General features: G+C 43.6%; 12 protein-coding genes across 12 annotated transcripts; all 12 read right to left on the bottom strand.

Moving 5' to 3' along the window:
- Positions 1-65: 65 nt before the first annotated feature.
- Positions 66-983, bottom strand: LOC138025588 (uncharacterized). Its single transcript, XM_068872777.1, has one exon. The coding sequence runs from the start codon at positions 981-983 to the stop codon at positions 66-68; it is 918 nt and encodes a 305-aa protein (XP_068728878.1).
- A 72-nt stretch (positions 984-1,055) lies between these two features.
- On the bottom strand, positions 1,056-3,191 carry LOC138025587 (uncharacterized). The gene has a single exon (XM_068872776.1). It carries the CDS (start codon positions 3,189-3,191, stop codon positions 1,056-1,058), a length of 2,136 nt encoding a protein of 711 aa, XP_068728877.1.
- Positions 3,192-3,468: 277 nt separating this feature from the next.
- LOC138025586 (uncharacterized) lies at positions 3,469-5,955 on the bottom strand. Its single transcript, XM_068872775.1, has one exon. It carries the CDS (start codon positions 5,953-5,955, stop codon positions 3,469-3,471), a length of 2,487 nt encoding a protein of 828 aa, XP_068728876.1.
- A 120-nt stretch (positions 5,956-6,075) lies between these two features.
- LOC138025585 (uncharacterized) lies at positions 6,076-6,966 on the bottom strand. Its single transcript, XM_068872774.1, has one exon. The coding sequence runs from the start codon at positions 6,964-6,966 to the stop codon at positions 6,076-6,078; it is 891 nt and encodes a 296-aa protein (XP_068728875.1).
- Positions 6,967-7,038: 72 nt separating this feature from the next.
- LOC138025584 (uncharacterized) lies at positions 7,039-7,941 on the bottom strand. Its single transcript, XM_068872773.1, has one exon. The coding sequence runs from the start codon at positions 7,939-7,941 to the stop codon at positions 7,039-7,041; it is 903 nt and encodes a 300-aa protein (XP_068728874.1).
- Positions 7,942-8,132: 191 nt separating this feature from the next.
- Positions 8,133-8,735, bottom strand: LOC138025583 (uncharacterized). Its single transcript, XM_068872772.1, has one exon. It carries the CDS (start codon positions 8,733-8,735, stop codon positions 8,133-8,135), a length of 603 nt encoding a protein of 200 aa, XP_068728873.1.
- Positions 8,736-9,450: 715 nt separating this feature from the next.
- On the bottom strand, positions 9,451-10,383 carry LOC138025582 (uncharacterized). The gene has a single exon (XM_068872771.1). The coding sequence runs from the start codon at positions 10,381-10,383 to the stop codon at positions 9,451-9,453; it is 933 nt and encodes a 310-aa protein (XP_068728872.1).
- A 166-nt stretch (positions 10,384-10,549) lies between these two features.
- LOC138025581 (uncharacterized) lies at positions 10,550-12,947 on the bottom strand. Its single transcript, XM_068872769.1, has 2 exons — positions 12,129-12,947; positions 10,550-11,896 (listed from the first exon to the last, which is right to left on the bottom strand). Exons 1-2 carry the CDS (start codon positions 12,945-12,947, stop codon positions 10,550-10,552), a joined length of 2,166 nt encoding a protein of 721 aa, XP_068728870.1.
- Positions 12,948-13,019: 72 nt separating this feature from the next.
- LOC138025580 (uncharacterized) lies at positions 13,020-15,155 on the bottom strand. Its single transcript, XM_068872768.1, has one exon. It carries the CDS (start codon positions 15,153-15,155, stop codon positions 13,020-13,022), a length of 2,136 nt encoding a protein of 711 aa, XP_068728869.1.
- A 277-nt stretch (positions 15,156-15,432) lies between these two features.
- LOC138025579 (uncharacterized) lies at positions 15,433-17,919 on the bottom strand. Its single transcript, XM_068872767.1, has one exon. The coding sequence runs from the start codon at positions 17,917-17,919 to the stop codon at positions 15,433-15,435; it is 2,487 nt and encodes an 828-aa protein (XP_068728868.1).
- A 94-nt stretch (positions 17,920-18,013) lies between these two features.
- Positions 18,014-18,931, bottom strand: LOC138025577 (uncharacterized). Its single transcript, XM_068872766.1, has one exon. It carries the CDS (start codon positions 18,929-18,931, stop codon positions 18,014-18,016), a length of 918 nt encoding a protein of 305 aa, XP_068728867.1.
- A 72-nt stretch (positions 18,932-19,003) lies between these two features.
- On the bottom strand, positions 19,004-21,139 carry LOC138025576 (uncharacterized). Its single transcript, XM_068872765.1, has one exon. The coding sequence runs from the start codon at positions 21,137-21,139 to the stop codon at positions 19,004-19,006; it is 2,136 nt and encodes a 711-aa protein (XP_068728866.1).
- Positions 21,140-22,864: the final 1,725 nt, after the last annotated feature.

The raw sequence follows: 22,864 nt of genomic DNA, 5'->3' as shown, positions 1-22,864 counted from the left end.
TTGACATTGGATCATGGGATGAGATGATTCCACTCGGTGCGAGGAATCTAAAGTGGTCAGAGTTCCTAGTCCCATGACACGCCAAGTGCCTTTAGGGGGTCGCTCGAACTGAACTCCACGAATGGCGATGAGGCTCTTTTAGCTGGGTCAATAGCATCCATTACTAGCTCTGAGTTACTTGCCCACTTGGTCAAATTGAATGCTGCTGTCATCATAATTTCTGACATTTCTTGTTGAAGCTTCAAAGTTGAATCTACTGTATCGGCTCCTGTCAGGCAGTCATCGACATACATATTTTGTAAAATTTCTTCTACTGCATACGGGGACATTTCTTTGTATTTGTTTACATGAGCATGGACTGTAGCAATTGCAAGGAAAGGACTTGCGTTCACACCGAAAGTCAATCTCTGCATTCTGTACACCTTTGGTGTTTCGTGAGGCTGTAAATCTCTCCACAGGTAGCGGTGAACACCTCTGTCCTCTGGTGCTAGTTTGACTTGTAGAAACATCTTTTCAATGTCTGCTATGAGACCAATTTTGTGTGTTCTAAATCGAATCAGTACAGATGCAAGGTTCGGCTGTAAAGGAGGACCAGGAAGAATACAATCGTTAAGGGAAGCATCACCTCCTTCTCGTGCGGAAGCATCAAATACGATTCTGCATTTTGTCGTTCTTTTGTCATCACGAAATACAGCATGATGCGGTAAGTACCGCACAGTTCCATTGTCATCACTCTGATCAGGTACTTCCTCTGCAAAACCTTTCTCTACATATTCGTTGATCGCTGTTTTGTAAGCCTTAGCTTTCACAGGGTCTTGCCTTAACTTTCTTTCAACACTTTCCAGGCGTCTCAAAGCTTGTGCATAATTACTTTCTAGCTTTGGAGGATCTCGTTTCCATGGTAGTCGCACCTCATAGTTATGTCCATCAAAGTTCAATCCTCTATTGAAGTCAGCAACAGCACATTCTTCCTCTTGTGACATAACAGGGTCCTCGTTCTCTGCAATACCAATTGATTCCAGTTCCCAGAATCTTTTCAATGTTTCAATGTTTTGTTAACTCCACCGTTTTCGACAACTGTCAGCATGGATGAAGTTTGCCTTGATTGGCGGTTTACTTTGTCCCGTGACAATCCAGCCGAGGCAAGATTCAACAGCAACAAGTGACTCACTGGAACTACCTCTCTTACAGACCCCAGTCACAAATGAGTAGTAGTGGTCTGCACCAATAAGAACATCTACTTGAACTGAACCACGAGGATAACTATCTGCAAGAGTTAAGCCTTGAAGATGAGAGTTCTTATGGAAGTCCATCTGTACTGGCCCGATAGGATTACAAATTTTGGAAATAGAAAGGGCCTCTATCTCCACCTTTGAATCTCCCTTAATTGGTGAAAGGGTAAATTTCACTCTTTGGAATCTTTTCGTTTCGCTGGTTTCCCCACCTAGCTTTGTGACACTTAATAGCTCTGAGGGACCTTGCAGGTCAAGGGCCTCTGCAATGTTCTTTCGTATATACGAACGTTGACTCCCTGAATCTAGTAAAACACGGACTGTCATTTCTTGACCCTTAACAATTAACCTGGCCAATGCTGTCTGTAGGAGTGTTTCTCTCATAGGTAATGCAGGCTTAGTTGAAGCCAATTCACTTAAACTAGTGTTGCTTAGGTGCCGAGGTGTAACAACTGACTGCTGCCCATGCAATAACCAGTGATGTCGGTGACCACAATTCGCTACAGAACACTTAGGATGGCGACAAATTCTGGAGAAGTGCTTGTGGTTGCTAGGTTTTAGACAATTGAAACACACTTTGTCCTCTTGCACTAGTGTCCATCTACCATCAAGTGATTTTTCATTAAACATTGGGCAATTTTGTGAGTCATGATCTGCCTTGCAGAAATTACAATTTGGCTGTTTTGGAGGGCGTGTTTCACCAAGTAGTGCAGAAGCAGTATACATCTCATTCTCACCACCCACTTTGGGAGATAAAGACTTTCTTCGGTTTTCTTTACCTTTATCAAAACTGTGATTGCCTGGGGTGATGTTCCCATTTGAACTTCTTTCTCCTGCTTCTTTGGACACAACTTGTCGGTTAAGAAATTTAAAGAACAATTCAAGGCCTATTTCATCTTCTTGAGTGTCTGCAAGTGTCAACTCCCATTTTTCCAATAACTGAGGTGGTAACTTGGTCTCAAAAAGGGGTAACAAAATACATCCATGGCTCATTGGATCTTCTCCAAGAGCTTCTAAAGCTCTAGTTCTGTTCATAAAGGTATCATAGAGATCTCTGAGGGAGGATGCATTAACAACTGACTTAGCATCCACCTTGATGATAGATTTCACTAGAAATGAGATGATCATACGTTTTCTTCCATACCTGTGTTTAAGGCATTCAACAGCTGCTTCATAATTTGCTCCGGTTACTTCAAATCCGTCTATTGCTTTCAAGGCATTTCCAGTTAGCACCGAGCGTAGATAAGTAAACTTCTGAACATTTGGTAAATCAACATTGTTATGCACTGCAGCTTCAAACTGATCCCAGAAGTTTTGAAATTTCAACACATCGCCATTAAACTTTGGCAACTCAATTCTCGGTAATTTCAGATTTGAGGATACACGACTGTCACTGTATGCAATATCCTTCGAGGAGTGATCTCCCACATCGCAATCTTTATTTAGGAATTCATGAGCAGCATCCACAGCTTTATCTACTTCACTCAGAATTTTTCCCCATCTTCGGAGTTCCTCCTCCATCATATCCTCTGCAACAAGCGCGATTAATTCATTTCTCAGTTGAAGATAATTCTCACGGTACACAGTTAGCCTTTCAATTCTCAATTGTACTTTGATTTTGTTGCTTGCATTTTGACTTAGATACAAAATATCCTGAATCAACGCATCCATATCCATTTGCAAGGCTCTGGCTTTACGTCTAATCGAACTAACCTCCTGAATTTCAACTTCACTTTTCACTTGAAGAGGTTCCTTCGAAGCCTCGGCGAAATTCGAACCTTCCTTTAATTCTGGTGCAATAACATTTGACTTCGAATCACGCTGAGCGTTCACTAACCTTTCCAGTAAGACTTTTCTCTTTCCAGTAGTCGGCAATCCCTTTTTTCCAAGCATTTCACGAATTTGGTCGACTGTGAGTTGAGATAAGTCTTCCATTTGGCTCGAGGAACCGGTGGCCATGTGGTTGCAACTGATGACCTTGCGAAGAATTACAAATTTACTGCTGAAATATCTCCTTTTCTCCGGCTGTGAAGGACCATGTTAGGAATTACGACGAGACACTGAAGCGTAACACAACTTTAATCCACTGGGCTCGGCTACACATCGATTTACAAAGGGGATGTATACGAGCGAAATGCTAGACGTACAAAAACCTTCGATAACAAGAGCGGGAACAACAACGAAAGTCACATGACACTCTAAGTCTTACACACTATGGTGGGGTTAGTCTAACTATTCACAGGTCCAGTCTCTTAGGCTTCTTTGTAACTCTTCCAGAACGAGTACGGGCTGTAACATTCTCCCCACCTTGTCCTCCTTCGGGGAGGACAACGCTCAAATTAGGCTTGGAAACAGGTATACTTGCAGCATCAACAGTGTTCATTTGTGGCTTCTCCCCACCATGGACTGGATCCTCTGCTTCCGGGCTTACTTGTGAAGCTGCTGACTCAATCTCTAACTTGTGTAAACGTTGAACGGGTCTGTTGTAGAAACTGTTATGCTCTCTAACTGTAGCGGTCCGTACAAGCCCGTCGTTACCTGGATAAACCCTTTCAACTTTAGCCAACGGCCATTTGGTGCGCGGCACATTGTCGTCAGAAATAAGTACAATGTCGCCTACTCGAATAGAAGGGATCTCTTTACGCCACTTGTTTCTTACCGATAGGAGATGTAGGTACTCTTGTTTCCAACGCTTCCAGTAGTGATTGAGTAGTCTCTGCAGGTAGAGATACCTTTCGACAGTCCTCTTACTGGTCTCCTCTAAGCTACTTTCTTTCCTTTCCGGTAACTGGTTAATTGGCCTACCAATTGCAAGATGAGCAGGTGTAATAGGTAACGGGTCTCTGCAATCATCACTTACTGCGGTCAACGGCCGCGAGTTAATGATACCTTCGATTCTGACCAGCAACGTGTTTAGCTCAGAAAAGGTGAGAAGTGCCCTTCCAAGGACCTTGCGCAGTGGTTCTTTTATCATTCTGCAAAATCGTTCCCACCATCCACCGCTCCATAGGGAACGCTCTGTGATGAATTTCCACTTGATCCCTCGTGATGAGAACTCTGACTTGATTTGATCTTGATCCAGCGTACTCCACATTCTTTGACTTTCAATAGTGGGTTCATCGTATAATTTCTGAATTTCCCTGCTTGCTGCCTTGAAGGTTTGTGCATTGTCTGACCACACTGTATGGCAAAGACCTCTGCGACTCGTCATGCGACTAAAAGCTTGCAGGAACTCATCAGTTGTCAAACTATGTGTAAGTTCCAGGTGAACCATACGAGATGATGCGCATGTGAAAATACACACATATGCTTTCTTAATGTTTAAGCCCTCTTTCACATACAGTGGTCCCGTAAAATCAGTCCCAACATGCGCGAAAGCTCGTGAACAGGAAATTCTTTCCTCTGGCAGCTGACCCATTTTCTGGGCACAAGGTCCAACCCGTTGTCTTTGGCAAACTACACATCTTCTGATAACACGTTTAACCTCACGTCTTCCTTGAGTTAGCCAAACTTTCTGCCTTAAAGTTGATAATACCGTTTCTGGACCAGCATGCAACATGTTCTTATGTACATCTTGCACCATCTTGGCAACTTCAGGATGTCCGTGAGGCAAGATTATTTGATGCTTGCTCTGTTCGGGAAGATCAGCAAACTGTAGTCTCCCACCAACTCTTAATACCTGATCATCTCTGTCATAATAAGGGTCCAGTTTCAGGAGGCGGCTGTTACTGGGAAGTACCTCTCCAGCTTTCAGTTTCTCGAATTCTTCTTTGTAGACCACTTCCTGCACCCACATACAACATTTAATCTCGGCTTGCCTCACCTCGTCCGCCGACAGTTCCCTTTCACAAGACCTAGACATCGTCTTAAACAATTTGACCGCTCTCAATACATAAGCAGTTACTCGAATCAACTTTAACCATGCCCCGTAGCGTGACATATCAATCAGTGGTTCTGCAAGGACTGCTGTATACACATCGGTAGTTCTTTTTTCCTCGCAAGCTTCGGCCGGAGCAGCTTCGTTTTCGGGTTGAGCGGGTAGTGGTTCACAAGGCGAAGACATCCATTGGGGTCCATTCCACCACAAAGTGCTTGAAATCGTATCACTACTGCTTAACCCACGCGTCAACAAGTCTGCAGGATTCTCCTTACTTCCACAATACCTCCAACACTCAGGATCCCACGTTGACTGTACCTCAGCCACACGATTGGCCACAAATGGCTTCCAGGAAGAACTCTGCCCTTTTATCCAATGCAGTGCCACCATACTATCTGACCAACACACAACCCTAGCCACCTTCATTGGCAAAGCCCCTACAACAAATTTTAGCAACCTGGCATTTACAACTGCTGCTAAAAGTTCCAGCCTTGGAAGTGACACCTTCTTGATGGGCGCGACTCTGGACTTCGATATTACCAGCTGTGAGGATACACTGTCTTGCTTGTCTCTTATTCGAATGTACACTGCTGCTCCATACGCCTTGGGGGAAGCATCTCCAAAACCATGCACCTCTACCACAGAGTCTTGCGTAATACCATTTCCGAAGCATCGAGGGATAATCACATCCTTTAGCTGCAACGACTCAGACTTCCAACTTAACCACTTTGCTTTAGTGTCGCTATTCAACGGGTCATCCCACTGTAATCCTTTCAACCACAACTCTTGGAAAAGGATTTTGGCTCTAACAGTGAAGGGTGATATCAGTCCCAGTGGGTCAAACATTTTCGATGCCAGCCTAAGTAGACTTCTCTTTGACATTGGATCATGGGATGAGATGATTCCACTCGGTGCGAGGAATCTAAAGTGGTCAGAGTTCCTAGTCCCATGACACGCCAAGTGCCTTTAGGGGTCGCTCGAACTGAACTCCACGAATGGCGATGAGGCTCTTTTAGCTGGGTCAATAGCATCCATTACTAGCTCTGAGTTACTTGCCCACTTGGTCAAATTGAATGCTGCTGTCATCATAATTTCTGACATTTCTTGTTGAAGCTTCAAAGTTGAATCTACTGTATCGGCTCCTGTCAGGCAGTCATCGACATACATATTTTGTAAAATTTCTTCTACTGCATACGGGGACATTTCTTTGTATTTGTTTACATGAGCATGGACTGTAGCAATTGCAAGGAAAGGACTTGCGTTCACACCGAAAGTCAATCTCTGCATTCTGTACACCTTTGGTGTTTCGTGAGGCTGTAAATCTCTCCACAGGTAGCGGTGAACATCTCTGTCCTCTGGTGCTAGTTTGACTTGCAGAAACATCTTTTCAATGTCTGCTATGAGACCAATTTTGTGTGTTCTAAATCGAATCAGTACAGATGCAAGGTTCGGCTGTAAAGGAGGACCAGGAAGAATACAATCGTTAAGGGAAGCATCACCTCCTTCTCGTGCGGAAGCATCAAATACGATTCTGCATTTTGTCGTTCTTTTGTCATCACGAAATACAGCATGATGCGGTAAGTACCGCACAGTTCCATTGTCATCACTCTGATCAGGTACTTCCTCTGCAAAACCTTTCTCTACATATTCGTTGATCGCTGTTTTGTAAGCCTTAGCTTTCACAGGGTCTTGCCTTAACTTTCTTTCAACACTTTCCAGGCGTCTCAAAGCTTGTGCATAATTACTTTCTAGCTTTGGAGGATCTCGTTTCCATGGTAGTCGCACCTCATAGTTATGTCCATCAAAGTTCAATCCTCTATTGAAGTCAGCAACAGCACATTCTTCCTCTTGTGACATAACAGGGTCCTCGTTCTCTGCAATACCAATTGATTCCAGTTCCCAGAATCTTTTCAATGTTTCAATGTTTTGTTAACTCCACCGTTTTCGACAACTGTCAGCATGGATGAAGTTTGCCTTGATTGGCGGTTTACTTTGTCCCGTGACAATCCAGCCGAGGCAAGATTCAACAGCAACAAGTGACTCACTGGAACTACCTCTCTTACAGACCCCAGTCACAAATGAGTAGTAGTGGTCTGCACCAATAAGAACATCTACTTGAACTGAACCACGAGGATAACTATCTGCAAGAGTTAAGCCTTGAAGATGAGAGTTCTTATGGAAGTCCATCTGTACTGGCCCGAGAGGATTACAAATTTTGGAAATAGAAAGGGCCTCTATCTCTACCTTTGAATCTCCCTTAATTGGTGAAAGGGTAAATTTCACTCTTTGGAATCTTTTCGTTTCGCTGGTTTCCCTACCTAGCGTTGTGACACTTAATAGCTCTGAGGGACCTTGCAGGTCAAGGGCCTCTGCAATGTTCTTTCGTATATACGAACGTTGACTCCCTGAATCTAGTAAAACACGGACTGTCATTTCTTGACCCTTAACAATTAACCTGGCCAATGCTGTCTGTAGGAGTGTTTCTCTCATAGGTAATGCAGGCTTAGTTGAAGCCAATTCACTTAAACTAGTGTTGCTTAGGTGCCGAGGTGTAACAACTGACTGCTGCCCATGCAATAACCAGTGATGTCGGTGACCACAATTCGCTACAGAACACTTAGGATGGCGACAAATTCTGGAGAAGTGCTTGTGGTTGCTAGGTTTTAGACAATTGAAACACACTTTGTCCTCTTGCACTTGTTTCCATCTACCATCAAGTGATTTTTCATTAAACATTGGGCAATTTTGTGAGTCATGATCTGCCTTGCAGAAATTACAATTTGGCTGTTTTGGAGGGCGTGTTTCACCAAGTAGTGCAGAAGCAGTATACATCTCATTCTCACCACCCACTTTGGGAGATAAAGACTTTCTTCGGTTTTCTTTACCTTTATCAAAACTGTGATTGCCTGGGGTGATGTTCCCATTTGAACTTCTTTCTCCTGCTTCTTTGGACACAACTTGTCGGTTAAGAAATTTAAAGAACAATTCAAGGCCTATTTCATCTTCTTGAGTGTCTGCAAGTGTCAACTCCCATTTTTCCAATAACTGAGGTGGTAACTTGGTCTCAAAAAGGGTAACAAAATACATCCATGGCTCATTGGATCTTCTCCAAGAGCTTCTAAAGCTCTAGTTCTGTTCATAAAGGTATCATAGAGATCTCTGAGGGAGGATGCATTAACAACTGACTTAGCATCCACCTTGATGATAGATTTCACTAGAAATGAGATGATCATACGTTTTCTTCCATACCTGTGTTTAAGGCATTCAACAGCTGCTTCATAATTTGCTCCGGTTACTTCAAATCCGTCTATTGCTTTCAAGGCATTTCCAGTTAGCACCGAGCGTAGATAAGTAAACTTCTGAACATTTGGTAAATCAACATTGTTATGCACTGCAGCTTCAAACTGATCCCAGAAGTTTTGAAATTTCAACACATCGCCATTAAACTTTGGCAACTCAATTCTCGGTAATTTCAGATTTGAGGATACACGACTGTCACTGTATGCAATATCCTTCGAGGAGTGATCTCCCACATCGCAATCTTTATTTAGGAATTCATGAGCAGCATCCACAGCTTTATCTACTTCACTCAGAATTTTTCCCCATCTTCGGAGTTCCTCCTCCATCATATCCTCTGCAACAAGCGCGATTAATTCATTTCTCAGTTTGAAGATAATTCTCACGGTACACAGTTAGCCTTTCAATTCTCAATTGTACTTTGATTTTGTTGCTTGCATTTTGACTTAGATACAAAATATCCTGACTCAACGCATCCATATCCATTTGCAAGGCTCTGGCTTTACGTCTAATCGAACTAACCTCCTGAATTTCAACTTCACTTTTCACTGAAGAGGTTCCTTCGAAGCCTCGGCGAAATTCGAACCTCCTTTATTCTGGTGCAATAACATTTGACTTCGAATCACGCTGAGCGTTCACTAACCGTTCCAGTAAGACTTTTCTCTTTCCAGTAGTCGGCAATCCCTTTTTTCCCAAGCATTTCACGAATTTGGTCGACTGTGAGTTGAGATAAGTCTTCCATTTGGCTCGAGGAACCGGTGGCCATGTGGTTGCAACTGATGACCTTTGCGAAGAATTACAAATTTACTGCTGAAATATCTCCTTTTCTCCGGCTGTGAAGGACCATGTTAGGAATTACGACGAGACACTGAAGCGTAACACAACTTTAATCCACTGGGCTCGGCTACACATCGATTTACAAAGGGGATGTATACGAGCGAAATGCTAGACGTACAAAAACCTTCGATAACAAGAGCGGGAACAACAACGAAAGTCACATGACACTCTAAGTCTTACACACTAGGGTGGGGTTAGTATAACTATTCACAGGTCCAGTCTCTTAGGCTTCTTTGTAACTCTTCCAGAACGAGTACGGGCTGTAACATTCTCCCCACCTTGTCCTCCTTCGGGGAGGACAACGCTCAAATTAGGCTTGGAAACAGGTATACTTGCAGCATGAACAGTGTTCATTTGTGGCTTTTCCCCACCATGGACTGGATCCTCTGCTTCCGGGCTTACTTGTGAAGCTGCTGACTCAATCTCTAACTTGTGTAAACGTTGAACGGGTCTGTTGTAGAAACTGTTATGCTCTCTAACCGTAGCGGTCCGTACAAGCCCGTCGTTACCTGGATAAACCCTTTCAACTTTAGCCAACGGCCATTTGGTGCGCGGCACATTAACGTCAGAAATAAGTACAATGTCGCCTACTCGAATAGAAGGGATCTCTTTACGCCACTTGTTTCTTACCGATAGGAGATGTAGGTACTCTTGTTTCCAACGCTTCCAGTAGTGATTGAGTAGTCTCTGCAGGTAGAGATACCTTTCGACAGTCCTCTTACTGGTCTCCTCTAAGCTACTTTCTTTCCTTTCCGGTAACTGGTTAATTGGCCTACCAATTGCAAGATGAGCAGGTGTAATAGGTAACGGGTCTCTGCAATCATCACTTACTGCGGTCAACGGCCGCGAGTTAATGATACCTTCGATTCTGACCAGCAACGTGTTTAGCTCAGAAAAGGTGAGAAGTGCCCTTCCAAGGACCTTGCGCAGTGGTTCTTTTATCATTCTGCAAAATCGTTCCCACCATCCACCGCTCCATGGGGAACGCTCTGTGATGAATTTCCACTTGATCCCTCGTGATGAGAACTCTGACTTGATTTGATCTTGATCCAGCGTACTCCACATTCTTTGACTTTCAATAGTGGGTTCATCGTATAATTTCTGAATTTCCCTGCTTGCTTGCCTTGAAGGTTTGTGCATTGTCTGACCACACTTTATGGCAAAGACCTCTGCGACTCGTCATGCGACTGAAAAGCTTGTAGGAACTCATCAGTCGTCAAACTATGTGTAAGTTCCAGGTGAATCATACGAGATGATGCGCATGTGAAAATACACACATATGCTTTCTTAATGTTTAAGCCCTCTTTCACATACAGTGGTCCCGTAAAATCAGTCCCAACATGCGCGAAAGCTCGTGAACAGGAAATTCTTCCTCTGGCAGCTGACCCATTTTCTGGGCACAAGGTCCAACCCGTTGTCTTTGGCAAGCTACACATCTTCTGATAACACGTTTAACCTCACGTCTTCCTTGAGTTAGCCAAACTTTCTGCCTTAAAGTTGATAATACCGTTTCTGGACCAGCATGCAACATGTTCTTATGTACATCTTGCACCATCTTGGCAACTTCAGGATGTCCGTGAGGCAAGATTATTTGATGCTTGCTCTGTTCGGGAAGATCAGCAAACTGTAGTCTCCCACCAACTCTTAATACCTGATCATCTCTGTCATAATAAGGGTCCAGTTTCAGGAGGCGGCTGTTACTGGGAAGTACCTCTCCAGCTTTCAGTTTCTCGAATTCTTCTTTGTAGACCACTTCCTGCACCCACATACAACATTTAATCTCGGCTTGCCTCACCTCGTCCGCCGACAGTTCCTTTTCACAAGACCTAGACTTCGTCTTAAACAATTTGACCGCTCTCAATACATAAGCAGTTACTCGAATCAACTTTAACCATGCCCCGTAGCGTGACATATCAATCAGTGGTTCTGCAAGGACTGCTGTATACACATCGGTAGTTCTTTTTTCCTCGCAAGCTTCGGCCGGAGCAGCTTCGTTTTCGGGTTGAGCGGGTAGTGGTTCACAAGGCGAAGACATCCATTGGGGTCCATTCCACCACAAAGTGCTTGAAATCGTATCACTACTGCTTAACCCACGCGTCAACAAGTCTGCAGGATTCTCCTTACTTCCACAATACCTCCAACACTCAGGATCCCACGTTGACTGTACCTCAGCCACACGATTGGCCACAAATGGCTTCCAGGAAGAACTCTGCCCTTTTATCCAATGCAGTGCCACCATACTATCTGACCAACACACAACCCTAGCCACCTTCATTGGCAAAGCCCCTACAACATATTTTAGCAACCTGGCATTTACAACTGCTGCTAAAAGTTCCAGCCTTGGAAGTGACACCTTCTTGATGGGCGCGACTCTGGACTTCGATATTACCAGCTGTGAGGATACACTGTCTTGCTTGTCTCTTATTCGAATGTACACTGCTGCTCCATACGCCTTGGGGGAAGCATCTCCAAAACCATGCACCTCTACCACAGAGTCTTGCGTAATACCATTTCCGAAGCATCGAGGGATAATCACATCCTTTAGCTGCAACGACTCAGACTTCCAACTTAACCACTTTGCTTTAGTGTCGCTATTCAACGGGTCATCCCACTGTAATCCTTTCAACCAAACTCTTGGAAAAGGATTTTGGCTCTAACAGTGAAGGGTGATATCAGTCCCAGTGGGTCAAACATTTTCGATGCCAGCCTAAGTAGACTTCTCTTTGACATTGGATCATGGATGAGATGATTCCACTCGGTGCGAGGAATCTAAAGTGGTCAGAGTTCCTAGTCCCATGACACGCCAAGTGCCTTTAGGGGTCGCTCGAACTGAACTCCACGAATGGCGATGAGGCTCTTTTAGCTGGGTCAATAGCATCCATTACTAGCTCTGAGTTACTTGCCCACTTGGTCAAATTGAATGCTGCTGTCATCATAATTTCTGACATTTCTTGTTGAAGCTTCAAAGTTGAATCTACTGTATCGGCTCCTGTCAGGCAGTCATCGACATACATATTTTGTAAAATTTCTTCTACTGCATACGGGGACATTTCTTTGTATTTGTTTACATGAGCATGGACTGTAGCAATTGCAAGGAAAGGACTTGCGTTCACACCGAAAGTCAATCTCTGCATTCTGTACACCTTTGGTGTTTCGTGAGGCTGTAAATCTCTCCACAGGTAGCGGTGAACACCTCTGTCCTCTGGTGCTAGTTTGACTTGTAGAAACATCTTTTCAATGTCTGCTATGAGACCAATTTTGTGTGTTCTAAATCGAATCAATACAGATGCAAGGTTCGGCTGTAAAGGAGGACCAGGAAGAATACAATCGTTAAGGGAAGCATCACCTCCTTCTCGTGCGGAAGCATCAAATACGATTCTGCATTTTGTCGTTCTTTTGTCATCACGAAATACAGCATGATGCGGTAAGTACCGCACAGTTCCATTGTCATCACTCTGATCAGGTACTTCCTCTGCAAAACCTTTCTCTACATATTCGTTGATCGCTGTTTTGTAAGCCTTAGCTTTCACAGGGTCTTGCCTTAACTTTCTTTCAACACTTTCCAGGCGTCTCAAAGCTTGTGCATAATTACTTTCTAGCTTTGGAGGATCTCGTTTCCATGGTAGTCGCACCTCATAGTTATGTCCATCAAAGTTCAATCCTCTATTGAAGTCAGCAACAGCACATTCTTCCTCTTGTGACATAACAGGGTCCTCGTTCTCTGCAATACCAATTGATTCCAGTTCCCAGAATCTTTTCAATGTTTCAATGTTTTGTTAACTCCACCGTTTTCGACAACTGTCAGCATGGATGAAGTTTGCCTTGATTGGCGGTTTACTTTGTCCCGTGACAATCCAGCCGAGGCAAGATTCAACAGCAACAAGTGACTCACTGGAACTACCTCTCTTACAGACCCCAGTCACAAATGAGTAGTAGTGGTCTGCACCAATAAGAACATCTACTTGAACTGAACCACGAGGATAACTATCTGCAAGAGTTAAGCCTTGAAGATGAGAGTTCTTATGGAAGTCCATCTGTACTGGCCCGATACGATTAAAAATTTTGTAAATAGAAAGGTACTCTATCTCTACCTTTGAATCTCCCTTAATTGGTGAAAGGGTAAATTTCACTCTTTGGAATCTTTTCGTTTCGCTGGTTTCCCTACCTAGCGTTGTGACACTTAATAGCTCTGAGGGACCTTGCAGGTCAAGGGCCTCTGCAATGTTCTTTCGTATATACGAACGTTGACTCCCTGAATCTAGTAAAACACGGACTGTCATTTCTTGACCCTTAACAATTAACCTGGCCAATGCTGTCTGTAGGAGTGTTTCTCTCATAGGTAATGCAGGCTTAGTTGAAGCCAATTCACTTAAACTAGTGTTGCTTAGGTGCCGAGGTGTAACAACTGACTGCTGCCCATGCAATAACCAGTGATGTCGGTGACCACAATTCGCTACAGAACACTTAGGATGGCGACAAATTCTGGAGAAGTGCTTGTGGTTGCTAGGTTTTAGACAATTGAAACACACTTTGTCCTCTTGCACTAGTTTCCATCTACCATCAAGTGATTTTTCATTAAACATTGGGCAATTTTGTGAGTCATGATCTGCCTTGCAGAAATTACAATTTGGCTGTTTTGGAGGGCGTGTTTCACCAAGTAGTGCAGAAGCAGTATACATCTCATTCTCACCACCCACTTTGGGAGATAAAGACTTTCTTCGGTTTTCTTTACCTTTATCAAAACTGTGATTGCCTGGGGTGATGTTCCCATTTGAACTTCTTTCTCCTGCTTCTTTGGACACAACTTGTCGGTTAAGAAATTTAAAGAACAATTCAAGGCCTATTTCATCTTCTTGAGTGTCTGCAAGTGTCAACTCCCATTTTTCCAATAACTGAGGTGGTAACTTGGTCTCAAAAAGGGGTAACAAAATACATCCATGGCTCATTGGATCTTCTCCAAGAGCTTCTAAAGCTCTAGTTCTGTTCATAAAGGTATCATAGAGATCTCTGAGGGAGGATGCATTAACAACTGACTTAGCATCCACCTTGATGATAGATTTCACTAGAAATGAGATGATCATACGTTTTCTTCCATACCTGTGTTTAAGGCATTCAACAGCTGCTTCATAATTTGCTCCGGTTACTTCAAATCCGTCTATTGCTTTCAAGGCATTTCCAGTTAGCACCGAGCGTAGATAAGTAAACTTCTGAACATTTGGTAAATCAACATTGTTATGCACTGCAGCTTCAAACTGATCCCAGAAGTTTTGAAATTTCAACACATCGCCATTAAACTTTGGCAACTCAATTCTCGGTAATTTCAGATTTGAGGATACACGACTGTCACTGTATGCAATATCCTTCGAGGAGTGATCTCCCACATCGCAATCTTTATTTAGGAATTCATGAGCAGCATCCACAGCTTTATCTACTTCACTCAGAATTTTTCCCCATCTTCGGAGTTCCTCCTCCATCATATCCTCTGCAACAAGCGCGATTAATTCATTTCTCAGTTGAAGATAATTCTCACGGTACACAGTTAGCCTTTCAATTCTCAATTGTACTTTGATTTTGTTGCTTGCATTTTGACTTAGATACAAAATATCCTGAATCAACGCATCCATATCCATTTGCAAGGCTCTGGCTTTACGTCTAATCGAACTAACCTCCTGAATTTCAACTTCACTTTTCACTTGAAGAGGTTCCTTCGAAGCCTCGGCGAAATTCGAACCTTCCTTTAATTCTGGTGCAATAACATTTGACTTCGAATCACGCTGAGCGTTCACTAACCTTTCCAGTAAGACTTTTCTCTTTCCAGTAGTCGGCAATCCCTTTTTTCCAAGCATTTCACGAATTTGGTCGACTGTGAGTTGAGATAAGTCTTCCATTTGGCTCGAGGAACCGGTGGCCATGTGGTTGCAACTGATGACCTTGCGAAGAATTACAAATTTACTGCTGAAATATCTCCTTTTCTCCGGCTGTGAAGGACCATGTTAGGAATTACGACGAGACACTGAAGCGTAACACAACTTTAATCCACTGGGCTCGGCTACACATCGATTTACAAAGGGGATGTATACGAGCGAAATGCTAGACGTACAAAAACCTTCGATAACAAGAGCGGGAACAACAACGAAAGTCACATGACACTCTAAGTCTTACACACTAAGGTGGGGTTAGTATAACTATTCACAGGTCCAGTCTCTTAGGCTTCTTTGTAACTCTTCCAGAACGAGTACGGGCTGTAACATTCTCCCCACCTTGTCCTCCTTCGGGGAGGACAACGCTCAAATTAGGCTTGGAAACAGGTATACTTGCAGCATCAACAGTGTTCATTTGTGGCTTCTCCCCACCATGGACTGGATCCTCTGCTTCCGGGCTTACTTGTGAAGCTGCTGACTCAATCTCTAACTTGTGTAAACGTTGAACGGGTCTGTTGTAGAAACTGTTATGCTCTCTAACTGTAGCGGTCCGTACAAGCCCGTCGTTACCTGGATAAACCCTTTCAACTTTAGCCAACGGCCATTTGGTGCGCGGCACATTGTCGTCAGAAATAAGTACAATGTCGCCTACTCGAATAGAAGGGATCTCTTTACGCCACTTGTTTCTTACCGATAGGAGATGTAGGTACTCTTGTTTCCAACGCTTCCAGTAGTGATTGAGTAGTCTCTGCAGGTAGAGATACCTTTCGACAGTCCTCTTACTGGTCTCCTCTAAGCTACTTTCTTTCCTTTCCGGTAACTGGTTAATTGGCCTACCAATTGCAAGATGAGCAGGTGTAATAGGTAACGGGTCTCTGCAATCATCACTTACTGCGGTCAACGGCCGCGAGTTAATGATACCTTCGATTCTGACCAGCAACGTGTTTAGCTCAGAAAAGGTGAGAAGTGCCCTTCCAAGGACCTTGCGCAGTGGTTCTTTTATCATTCTGCAAAATCGTTCCCACCATCCACCGCTCCATAGGGAACGCTCTGTGATGAATTTCCACTTGATCCCTCGTGATGAGAACTCTGACTTGATTTGATCTTGATCCAGCGTACTCCACATTCTTTGACTTTCAATAGTGGGTTCATCGTATAATTTCTGAATTTCCCTGCTTGCTGCCTTGAAGGTTTGTGCATTGTCTGACCACACTTTATGGCAAAGACCTCTGCGACTCGTCATGCGACTAAAAGCTTGTAGGAACTCATCAGTCGTCAAACTATGTGTAAGTTCCAGGTGAATCATACGAGATGATGCGCATGTGAAAATACACACATATGCTTTCTTAATGTTTAAGCCCTCTTTCACATACAGTGGTCCCGTAAAATCAGTCCCAACATGCGCGAAAGCTCGTGAACAGGAAATTCTTTCCTCTGGCAGCTGACCCATTTTCTGGGCACAAGGTCCAACCCGTTGTCTTTGGCAAACTACACATCTTCTGATAACACGTTTAACCTCACGTCTTCCTTGAGTTAGCCAAACTTTCTGCCTTAAAGTTGATAATACCGTTTCTGGACCAGCATGCAACATGTTCTTATGTACATCTTGCACCATCTTGGCAACTTCAGGATGTCCGTGAGGCAAGATTATTTGATGCTTGCTCTGTTCGGGAAGATCAGCAAACTGTAGTCTCCCACCAACTCTTAATACCTGATCATCTCTGTCATAATAAGGGTCCAGTTTCAGGAGGCGGCTGTTACTGGGAAGTACCTCTCCAGCTTTCAGTTTCTCGAATTCTTCTTTGTAGACCACTTCCTGCACCCACATACAACATTTAATCTCGGCTTGCCTCACCTCGTCCGCCGACAGTTCCTTTTCACAAGACCTAGACTTCGTCTTAAACAATTTGACCGCTCTCAATACATAAGCAGTTACTCGAATCAACTTTAACCATGCCCCGTAGCGTGACATATCAATCAGTGGTTCTGCAAGGACTGCTGTATACACATCGGTAGTTCTTTTTTCCTCGCAAGCTTCGGCCGGAGCAGCTTCGTTTTCGGGTTGAGCGGGTAGTGGTTCACAAGGCGAAGACATCCATTGGGGTCCATTCCACCACAAAGTGCTTGAAATCGTATCACTACTGCTTAACCCACGCGTCAACAAGTCTGCAGGATTCTCCTTACTTCCACAATACCTCCAACACTCAGGATCCCACGTTGACTGTACCTCAGCCACACGATTGGCCACAAATGGCTTCCAGGAAGAACTCTGCCCTCTTATCCAATGCAGTGCCACCATACTATCTGACCAACACACAACCCTAGCCACCTTCATTGGCAAAGCCCCTACAACAGATTTTAGCAACCTGGCATTTACAACTGGTGCTAAAAGTTCCAGCCTTGGAAGTGACACCTTCTTAATGGGCGCGACTCTGGACTTCGATATTACCAGCTGTGAGGATACATTGTCTTGCTTGTCTCTTATTCGAATGTACACTGCTGCTCCATACGCCTTGGGGGAAGCATCTCCAAAACCATGCACCTCTACCACAGAGTCTTGCGTAATACCATTTCCGAAGCATCGAGGGATAATCACATCCTTTAGCTGCAACGACTCAGACTTCCAACTTAACCACTTTGCTTTAGTGTCGCTATTCAACGGGTCATCCCACTGTAATCCTTTCAACCACAACTCTTGGAAAAGGATTTTGGCTCTAACAGTGAAGGGTGATATCAGTCCCAGTGGGTCAAACATTTTCGATGCCAGCCTAAGTAGACTTCTCTTTGACATTGGATCATGGGATGAGATGATTCCACTCGGTGCGAGGAATCTAAAGTGGTCAGAGTTCCTAGTCCCATGACACGCCAAGTGCCTTTAGGGGGTCGCTCGAACTGAACTCCACGAATGGCGATGAGGCTCTTTTAGCTGGGTCAATAGCATCCATTACTAGCTCTGAGTTACTTGCCCACTTGGTCAAATTGAATGCTGCTGTCATCATAATTTCTGACATTTCTTGTTGAAGCTTCAAAGTTGAATCTACTGTATCGGCTCCTGTCAGGCAGTCATCGACATACATATTTTGTAAAATTTCTTCTACTGCATACGGGGACATTTCTTTGTATTTGTTTACATGAGCATGGACTGTAGCAATTGCAAGGAAAGGACTTGCGTTCACACCGAAAGTCAATCTCTGCATTCTGTACACCTTTGGTGTTTCGTGAGGCTGTAAATCTCTCCACAGGTAGCGGTGAACATCTCTGTCCTCTGGTGCTAGTTTGACTTGTAGAAACATCTTTTCAATGTCTGCTATGAGACCAATTTTGTGTGTTCTAAATCGAATCAGTACAGATGCAAGGTTCGGCTGTAAAGGAGGACCAGGAAGAATACAATCGTTAAGGGAAGCATCACCTCCTTCTCGTGCGGAAGCATCAAATACGATTCTGCATTTTGTCGTTCTTTTGTCATCACGAAATACAGCATGATGCGGTAAGTACCGCACAGTTCCATTGTCATCACTCTGATCAGGTACTTCCTCTGCAAAACCTTTCTCTACATATTCGTTGATCGCTGTTTTGTAAGCCTTAGCTTTCACAGGGTCTTGCCTTAACTTTCTTTCAACACTTTCCAGGCGTCTCAAAGCTTGTGCATAATTACTTTCTAGCTTTGGAGGATCTCGTTTCCATGGTAGTCGCACCTCATAGTTATGTCCATCAAAGTTCAATCCTCTATTGAAGTCAGCAACAGCACATTCTTCCTCTTGTGACATAACAGGGTCCTCGTTCTCTGCAATACCAATTGATTCCAGTTCCCAGAATCTTTTCAATGTTTCAATGTTTTGTTAACTCCACCGTTTTCGACAACTGTCAGCATGGATGAAGTTTGCCTTGATTGGCGGTTTACTTTGTCCCGTGACAATCCAGCCGAGGCAAGATTCAACAGCAACAAGTGACTCACTGGAACTACCTCTCTTACAGACCCCAGTCACAAATGAGTAGTAGTGGTCTGCACCAATAAGAACATCTACTTGAACTGAACCACGAGGATAACTATCTGCAAGAGTTAAGCCTTGAAGATGAGAGTTCTTATGGAAGTCCATCTGTACTGGCCCGAGAGGATTACAAATTTTGGAAATAGAAAGGGCCTCTATCTCTACCTTTGAATCTCCCTTAATTGGTGAAAGGGTAAATTTCACTCTTTGGAATCTTTTCGTTTCGCTGGTTTCCCTACCTAGCGTTGTGACACTTAATAGCTCTGAGGGACCTTGCAGGTCAAGGGCCTCTGCAATGTTCTTTCGTATATACGAACGTTCACTCCCTGAATCTAGTAAAACACGGACTGTCATTTCTTGACCCTTAACAATTAACCTGGCCAATGCTGTCTGTAGGAGTGCTTCTCTCATAGGTAATGCAGGCTTAGTTGAAGACAATCCACGTAAACTAGTGTTGCTTAGGTGCCGAGGTGTAACAACTGACTGCTGCCCATGCAATAACCAGTGATGTCGGTGACCACAATTCGCTACAGAACACTTAGGATGGCGACAAATTCTGGAGAAGTGCTTGTGGTTGCTAGGTTTTAGACAATTGAAACACACTTTGTCCTCTTGCACTAGTTTCCATCTACCATCAAGTGATTTTTCATTAAACATTGGGCAATTTTGTGAGTCATGATCTGCCTTGCAGAAATTACAATTTGGCTGTTTTGGAGGGCGTGTTTCACCAAGTAGTGCAGAAGCAGTATACATCTCATTCTCACCACCCACTTTGGGAGATAAAGACTTTCTTCGGTTTTCTTTACCTTTATCAAAACTGTGATTGCCTGGGGTGATGTTCCCATTTGAACTTCTTTCTCCTGCTTCTTTGGACACAACTTGTCGGTTAAGAAATTTAAAGAACAATTCAAGGCCTATTTCATCTTCTTGAGTGTCTGCAAGTGTCAACTCCCATTTTTCCAATAACTGAGGTGGTAACTTGGTCTCAAAAAGGGGTAACAAAATACATCCATGGCTCATTGGATCTTCTCCAAGAGCTTCTAAAGCTCTAGTTCTGTTCATAAAGGTATCATAGAGATCTCTGAGGGAGGATGCATTAACAACTGACTTAGCATCCACCTTGATGATAGATTTCACTAGAAATGAGATGATCATACGTTTTCTTCCATACCTGTGTTTAAGGCATTCAACAGCTGCTTCATAATTTGCTCCGGTTACTTCAAATCCGTCTATTGCTTTCAAGGCATTTCCAGTTAGCACCGAGCGTAGATAAGTAAACTTCTGAACATTTGGTAAATCAACATTGTTATGCACTGCAGCTTCAAACTGATCCCAGAAGTTTTGAAATTTCAACACATCGCCATTAAACTTTGGCAACTCAATTCTCGGTAATTTCAGATTTGAGGATACACGACTGTCACTGTATGCAATATCCTTCGAGGAGTGATCTCCCACATCGCAATCTTTATTTAGGAATTCATGAGCAGCATCCACAGCTTTATCTACTTCACTCAGAATTTTTCCCCATCTTCGGAGTTCCTCCTCCATCATATCCTCTGCAACAAGCGCGATTAATTCATTTCTCAGTTGAAGATAATTCTCACGGTACACAGTTAGCCTTTCAATTCTCAATTGTACTTTGATTTTGTTGCTTGCATTTTGACTTAGATACAAAATATCCTGACTCAACGCATCCATATCCATTTGCAAGGCTCTGGCTTTACGTCTAATCGAACTAACCTCCTGAATTTCAACTTCACTTTTCACTTGAAGAGGTTCCTTCGAAGCCTCGGCGAAATTCGAACCTTCCTTTAATTCTGGTGCAATAACATTTGACTTCGAATCACGCTGAGCGTTCACTAACCTTTCCAGTAAGACTTTTCTCTTTCCAGTAGTCGGCAATCCCTTTTTTCCAAGCATTTCACGAATTTGGTCGACTGTGAGTTGAGATAAGTCTTCCATTTGGCTCGAGGAACCGGTGGCCATGTGGTTGCAACTGATGACCTTGCGAAGAATTACAAATTTACTGCTGAAATATCTCCTTTTCTCCGGCTGTGAAGGACCATGTTAGGAATTACGACGAGACACTGAAGCGTAACACAACTTTAATCCACTGGGCTCGGCTACACATCGATTTACAAAGGGGATGTATACGAGCGAAATGCTAGACGTACAAAAACCTTCGATAACAAGAGCGGGAACAACAACGAAAGTCACATGACACTCTAAGTCTTACACACTAAGGTGGGGTTAGTATAACTATTCACAGGTCCAGTCTCTTAGGCTTCTTTGTAACTCTTCCAGAACGAGTGCGGGCTGTAACAAAGACAAACAGTCTCAACATTAAGGTCCAGCCTCTTTGCAATGCTTCTGAACCTACCCTTTAGTCTTCCATAGGCATTCTCAACCACAACTCTTGTCATGCTGAGGATCTTGTTAAAATTCACTTGTTCTCGCGTTAAGTTTCCATTATCAGTATACGGCTTCATTAGCCAGTCACTGAGCGCATATGCAGAGTCTCCAACTATCAAGGGCGGAACTCTCACACCTGATATGACTCGAGATAATTGAAGCGGTAGGAAAGTCCTCGCACAGCAGTGGCAAAACAGCGGTGAATTTTTAAATACGCGCGCGTCGTGAGCTTTCGCCGGCCATCCAACAAAAATGTCAACAAAAAGATAGTTGCTGTCAACCAATCCCTGAAGTGTTACTGCGTGGAATCCTTTTCGATTCACGTAATCTTCCGGACTTTGGAGAGGTGCAATGATAGGCACATGGCAACCGTCAAGAGCGGCCACTACTTGGGGAAACCCCGCACAATCTCTAAAACCATCGATCTGATCTTATACTTCTTGCTGATTTTGTGGAAAGAAAATATACCGAGGAAGAAGAATACCTGCAAGAACCTCACATACCTGTTTCACGATGGTACACACGGTGGATTTTTCAACGCCAAACAAGTTTCCAATTGTTCTGTAGCGAGCGGAGTCGGCAAGCCAATACAAAGTAATTGCAACGCGATGGCGAACTGCAATGGCTTTACGAAAGTTCGTGTTCTGTTTCGCGATATGGGGTGATAGTTCAGCGCACAGATATTCAAACGAATCCTTCGACATCCTGAAGTTCTCTACCCAATCATTATCGCTCCAGCCTTGGCAGGTCTCCTCCCAAAAGGACTGAGACCTGCTTTTACTCCAAACTCGACGTAAACTTGGGGCGCATTGAAATAGTTGCCGCGCCAACAACAAAAAAAATACAGATGAGACAAGACATCTGCGGCGGAGGTATCGGTAGAGTCGTCTCCTGGCAAGCTTTGCACGACTTTCCGCGATTTTTCGGCTTTCTTCTCTCCGTGTTTTCCAAAACAAAAGCGCAATATTTAGTGCATCCGCCATTTTGTTTACATTGTTGTTCAATTTTACGTCAATTAAAATTACACGAACGCGAGGCTGAGCATGAACATGAGGCTGCGTTGTTGTCAGCTCTTGTAGTTCAGTGTGAACGAGTTGATCAGTTAACCATGTTCAATTAAATATGGTTTCGTTAAACTTTGTTCAATTAAACATGTTTTTTTGGTGTGAACAGGGTAATAGTTAGCTGGGTCTTCAAGACTTCTCAATTTTGAGGTAGCACCACTGTCAGTTCCAGTGTCGTATTGTTCTGGGTGAGAGAGAATTTATGTTACTGTCGGAGTTAGTGCAAGAGGCCGGA

This window comes from Montipora capricornis, chromosome 12 (genome assembly GCF_036669925.1).
Source record: "Montipora capricornis isolate CH-2021 chromosome 12, ASM3666992v2, whole genome shotgun sequence".
Lineage (NCBI taxonomy): Eukaryota > Metazoa > Cnidaria > Anthozoa > Scleractinia > Acroporidae > Montipora > Montipora capricornis.
This window is presented reverse-complemented; position numbering and strand designations above follow the sequence as displayed.